Raw genomic sequence first — 6471 nt, forward strand, 5'->3', positions numbered from 1 at the left:
TGGATCCTCTCATTCTCTTTGTTTTTTCATTTTTCTTAATGCTCAAATCCTAATCATTCATTTACTCTAATTTCAGCTACTAATAGATTCACCCGTAAAAAAAAAGAAACAACAAAATATACGCAAAAAGAAAAGTGAATAAATATAGCAAGCATCCAATATAGAAAAAGAGATAGATAAAAATTCTACAATAAAAATAGTAATAAAAAAATCAATTAAATGGTTACAAATAAACAAATCCAGATTAGCCGGAGCTAAGCTCAATTAACCGCAAACAATAATTAACGTTATCATCTTTTCATCCTAATCTTTCACCTTCTCGTTACTATAAGTACCCTCACACTTTCATCCAACATAAACAAACAAAAAAAATTAAAAAACCAAAAAAAAAATATATTTGTCTCTGTCGTTTCGTCCCTTCGATCTATAAATCTTAATTTGTGTTTGAGTTATAACATTAATTATAATCATTATGGGATTTCTTGATAAACTTTGGGACGAAACGTTGGCGGGTCCCTTACCTGAATCGGGTTTGGGTAAACTTCGAAAGTATAACTCTTTCTCTGCAAGCTCCGGCTTCCGGTCGCCACCGCCGATGAAGGAAGATGTTCCTATTAGTCGTAGCATTATGATTATTAGAACTCATTCTAATTTTGGTAGAGGCACTGTTTCGGAACCTGTTTCTCCTTGTTCTTCTACACCTATATCCCCTCGCACCCCTTTATCACGTAACAATATTCTTCTTTCTATTTTCTATTTTGTTCCAAATTCTAACTCAATTGATAAAAATTTTGATATTATTATCTCTGATCTTTAATAATATATAAAAAAATTATTTTTTAAATTTATTAAAAATCAATCTATCCGAAATACATATAATTTAGATATATTGATTCTTTAATAAATATAAAAAGAAATTTCTTTTATATTAATGATCAGAGAAAATATTAAATTAGATAATATCAGAGTTTTAACATTGACTTTTATGATTATATATTATTTTGCAGCCGAGACACCCGGCGGCAATTTTAAGAAATTCACGAGAAGAAAATTACATATTGATCCAACTGAGAGCTCCGACCATCGAGGTTTCCAATTGGTTATTTATTAATTCTGCCATGAGAAATAACTCATATGAACTTTAAGTTTTTCATGCTTATTTAGTGTCTAACTTTCTATTTGTTGTGATTTTTTTTTTCAGGGTGATTTTATGAGTGCTTTGGATCGTTGTTGAGAGAGAAAGGAAGTAAGATATTTTGCATTGAACGACGTCATTTGGGATATAATTAACATTGATTTTTAATTTCTAAGTGGAATCATATAGCATATAGTTGCTATTTATATATATATTGTATATATTGTGTATAATGTATATTACTATGTGTAATATAAGGTACGTACTATAAGTTAGTGGCCTGTGCTTCAAGAGATTAATGTTGAGTGAAGGAGTAGTACAAAGAAAGTCACTAGAAGTGTATATTTTGTATATATGGTTTTTTTTCTTCCATTTTTTTAATTTGTTTTCTCATTTTTTAGTTTTGGGTGGTGACTATTGTAAATATGGATTGTGTACTCTGAAATCTGTGTGGAACTCAATGAAGCTTGAATTATATTATGTTTTTGTTGTTGTTAAATTTCTTTTACTTAGTTGTTTTTAATGCTGCAAGTTTGGTTTCTTAACGTTTAATTTTAATAATTTAAAACAACAAAAATTGATGTAATGTAGAGGCGTCCGTTTTGCACATAAGAGATATGGGGTCCCTTTTACACATAAGAGGTATGGGGTTTGATACCCTGCATTTTCATTTTAACTTTTCATTTTGTGTGATTTATTTCATAAGTGCAGTTTACCGTTTAATATGTGTGATATATCTCATACGCACAATCCACCTTTTAATTTGCGTGATATCTTTCATGTGGACAATTCATCTTTTTATTTTGTGTGATTTATCTCATACGCACAATATGAGGATATTACATGGTAGTGCGATCGCTTTGCACCAGAGATATGTGCATTGATACCCCGCATCCCCATTTTAATCTTTTAATTTGTGTAATCTCTCATACACACAATTTATTGTTTAATTTCTGTGATTTATCTCATACGATAGATCACTCGCTTTACACCCGAGAGATACGATGTTTAATATCCCTCATTTCCATTTTAGCCTTTTAATTAATGTGATTTATCTAATATACACAGTTCAATTTGTGTTATTTATCTCATATGCACAATATGGGGATGTAGTTACATGGTAGAGTGAAGGCTTCGCACTTGAAAGGTATTGGGTTTGATACCCGACATCCCCATTTTAGCCTTTTAGTTTGTGTAATTTATCTCATATGCACAATTCACCTTTTAATTTGTGTGATTTATCGAACAGGAAAAAGTAATGAAGCGATTAAAGAAAATTCAATCAAACAAACACATGCAAACAAAAAGATCTCATTGTAAGAAAGTCAATTGAATTTAGCGTTATGTTAAGCTAACTTAAAGTGAATTTATGTAGGAATCACTTTATAAGAAGTCAGTCAATAAAATTTATGCGTCCAAACGATGTTCGAAAACTAAATCGAATTTAAACTTCCGAAATCGCAACGCAATAACAAATCAGGCAACAACCAAGATATTATTATTACTACAACCAGTATTAGCATGTATATATATTTAAAAAGCAACACACAAGTATAACATGTGTATACATATTTGAAGAGTAACACACCGGTATGTATATATAAAATTTAACCAAACTAAAAGTTCATATATAGAAAACTTATAAAAACAAAAGAAAATATATGCACATTAAAACTTAAAATTGAGGCTTCTCAAAAGGGAGACTTACTCCATTGATATTCTTTCTCTCTCGACAATCTTCTTACTCTTTCAAGGCAAAAATCAAGATGGAAAGAAAATAATAACCAGTAAACATTCAAAACTTCCATAAAAATAAATATCAAGGTTCTTTAAATCACTCACAACAATATTAAACGCATAAAAAAAGGTAAAAGAAAAGTACCGACAGTAATAAATCTGTGACGGATGGAACAATGGTCGTGGTAGTCAGAGGTTTTGTTCCCGGCGTGTCAATGGTGATGTTGTTAGAGGTATGTGCGTTGTTATTGTTGAGCTAAGCGTGTTTGTGAGCTTTCGTCGAAAAAATGAAGCTTGTGGTGGTTTGTAGTGTTGAAAGTGGAAAGAAAAGTGGGGTTGATATGTTTTTGTTTTTTATAAGATAGTCGAAATTCCTAATGATGGCCTTCCAATGCTCACCGTTTAGATTTTGCTAGTAAAATCTACTCATTTTACTAATTGTAAATAATGTTATGTCGAGTCTAGGACATTGCATGCACTTGCATATTCCAATTGAACCACAACTCTTCCACCATTATTTTAAAGTTTGACATTAAGATCAAATGGAGTAGTCATTTTATTGAAATATAAGTGTTTGAACTTATCAAATACTTTCTCAACATAATGTCTTTGACTAAGTTCATAATCCCCACTATTTCACTTTACTTTGATCCCAAAAAACGTGTCAACTAATCCAAGATCATTCATCTTTAATGTGGAAGTTAGAAACTCCTTTGTTTCTAAAATTTCATTCATCTCATTGCTAATGATTAATCATATAATCAACATGGAGACAAATGAATATCACAATATTCTCACACAATTTTGTGTACAAACACTTGTAACAAGAATTAGATTAAGAAGGTTTTTAGATAATCGTGCATGATGGTGCAAGAAAATTTTTAGATGAAGTTAGAGATGAAATTATAAGCAATTTAAAGTAGTATAGTATAAATTTCAATGAGCACCTTATTTATGTTCACTTGTTTGAATTATTCACTTGAATTTCTATGCAAAACCTTCTTGATCAACTTCGTCATTGATGTGCATGATACTTTTGAACATTTTCTTCTTTGATAATCTTTGTCTTCATCAAAACTGAATTAGATATAAGATGTATTCTTCATAATATCTCTCATTTGATGATGACAAACTCTTTGAATTCGTGCTTTGATAATGATTGAAAAGTATTCCCCTAAGTTGTGTGTCTCCTCATAATTAGTGAATCCTGCAATGACAGAGTCAAACAGGAAGCACATAATCTTCCAGTTGCTCCATGTAAATTTCCTCATCGAGATCTCTATTTAGGAATGTTATTTTAACATCTATTTTTGGAAGTATAAGGTTATGCAAATAAGATAATGCAAATAATACTTTAATTTTCGTTGTGTTTGCTACTAGTGCATATATGTCAAAATGATAAACACCTTCTTTTTGTTTTAAAAAAAAACCTTGATCACTAATTTAAACTTTTATGTGGTTAGTGTACCATCACACTATGATACTTTCTTTTAAACAAGAGGGTCCCTTAAAACCATTGTTTCCTTATAGGTATTGGGATCATCTTCCACTTGAAGTATAATAGGAATCTTACGAACAAAATTCTTACTATTTCCTTCTATTAGATAAAATAAAATAAATTGATTATCAATTTTGTTCGGTCCTAAATCCTTATCCTTTTGGACTCTCTTCCTTATTTTAAATTCGGGTTGTTTTTCAACAATCGGTGATAAACTTTCGACCTATGTTTCAACAATTCGTGAAGAACCTTCCTAATGAGATACTTCATTTGTGGGAATCTTGAATTTTATATCCTTTGTGATAAGATTATCAAAATCCCACATCTCAAGATTCAATAGTTATATTTATAATTCAAATTAAAAGTATATATAAGTCATGATTCATCTTTAGATGATCTTTATATGCCTTACAATAATAAGTCTCATTGAATCACATAGAATCTGAATCAAAATTCAATTATAAAATTAAAAATTATAAACTTTCATGAATTTGATCACTTTAGTGATTAACAAATCCAACCTTTAAAATTTTTAAAAATTTAATTTCAATTTATCCTTCATACAAATCATCCTTTATGCAAATTAAATTTAAAAATAAACAAAAGGAACATCATGTATTTTTGAAAACGTAATTTCATACCAACTTAAATTCTTATGAAACATATAAAGCACAACGTATAAATTTCACAACGTTCATTACTATATTCTGTCATATTCACTACGTAATATATCATATTTAATATAAATTATTACATTAATCACTAGTGCAATATATTGAAAATTTTATTTAAATAACCCATTTTTTCAAATAAATACCTAAAACAATCCACTTTTTCATCTATTTTTCAAACTAATCTACTTTCAAATAAAAAAAATCTCAAAATAAAGGATATGCAAATCCAATTAGCGTATGTGTACAATGTTAGAAAATTCGGTAAAATTAAATGGATCCAGGACTGAATCGTGATTGAGAATCACTTTCCTTAAAAGTATTTCAAGCACTCTTTTATTATGTCTTAGAGTTGGAAAATGCAAGAACACTCAGGATAATATCAGCCTTAATTTCGAGTCTGCACAAGACAAGTGAAGAACCCGAAATGCAAGGAAGGTTTTTCTGGAATTTGGAAGAGAAATACGTTTTTAGTTCTTGTGTTATTTTTCTGAATAGAATCATATATTTATAGGAGATATGGATGTTGTTTCAAAAGTTTGCAACCTTTGATGAAACAACACCATTTCACCATAAAACACAATGTTTCATATATGACACTATTTCATGAAAAGATATGAAAATTGAATTCAAAATTCAAACAAAACAATAACTAAAATTCTGAGCACTAATAAAAACGCAGCCGGAGAGCCGCCTCATTAACGCCACGAATAAGTGCTCAAGTGCCGCCTACAAGGCGCCACTAGCGCCTCTACGCCCACGCCCCCGGTCCCGGAGCCGGAGCCGGTGGCAACACCGGCGAGGGTCCATTGGTTGTGTCAAGTGGCATAATGCTTGGGACCACCACATGTCCATGTGGCACCTTATTCTCTTTGTTCCTTTGGTGAGTTAAAGTTCCAAAGCATTTATAAATGCTTTAAAGGATGTCTCCACTTTCTATGTGGGACTTAAAGCAAAGCATTAAATGCTATTTAACTCTTTTGTCATTTTGGAACTAATATTGCAAAACAATTTCCAACAATCCCCCACTAGTTCTAATAATAACAAAAATCATTCCAGATAGTGAAATATAAAAAAGTGTTAATACAGTTAGGTATCTTTCGATTTTAAACTTAACCTTAGTGAGTATAACGCAAAGTTTAATCGGAATGTTTGGTAGCAAAGCTTTTAAACCATTAATCCATGGGATCAGACCGGCGTTACCTTACACACACTCTTTAAAGGTTCTTCCTTTACATATCTCGCTTAGCACTTATTTATGTCATATGCTATCCTTTTCATGAATTTTTCATGAGAGAAACTCCAACTCTCACTTTGAGACGGCACCATCTCAAAATTCACATAGGTGAGGTTCATATAGCATCCTTTCCAATAGATACTCTTCTTCGTTAATGAACTTCATTAAGAGGTTTTGGAAACCTCAACCCTCA

General features: G+C 30.7%; 1 protein-coding gene across 1 annotated transcript; it reads left to right on the top strand.

Annotated features, from left to right (window-relative positions):
• Positions 1–366: 366 nt before the first annotated feature.
• LOC127076228 (dormancy-associated protein homolog 4) lies at positions 367–1615 on the top strand. The gene is made up of 3 exons (XM_051017822.1): positions 367–728; positions 1008–1088; positions 1202–1615. Exons 1-3 carry the CDS (start codon positions 473–475, stop codon positions 1204–1206), a joined length of 342 nt encoding a protein of 113 aa, XP_050873779.1. The 5' UTR covers positions 367–472; the 3' UTR covers positions 1207–1615.
• The last annotated feature ends 4856 nt before the right edge of the window (positions 1616–6471 follow it).

Source organism: Lathyrus oleraceus, chromosome 4, assembly GCF_024323335.1.
Source record: "Lathyrus oleraceus cultivar Zhongwan6 chromosome 4, CAAS_Psat_ZW6_1.0, whole genome shotgun sequence".
Lineage (NCBI taxonomy): Eukaryota > Viridiplantae > Streptophyta > Magnoliopsida > Fabales > Fabaceae > Lathyrus > Lathyrus oleraceus.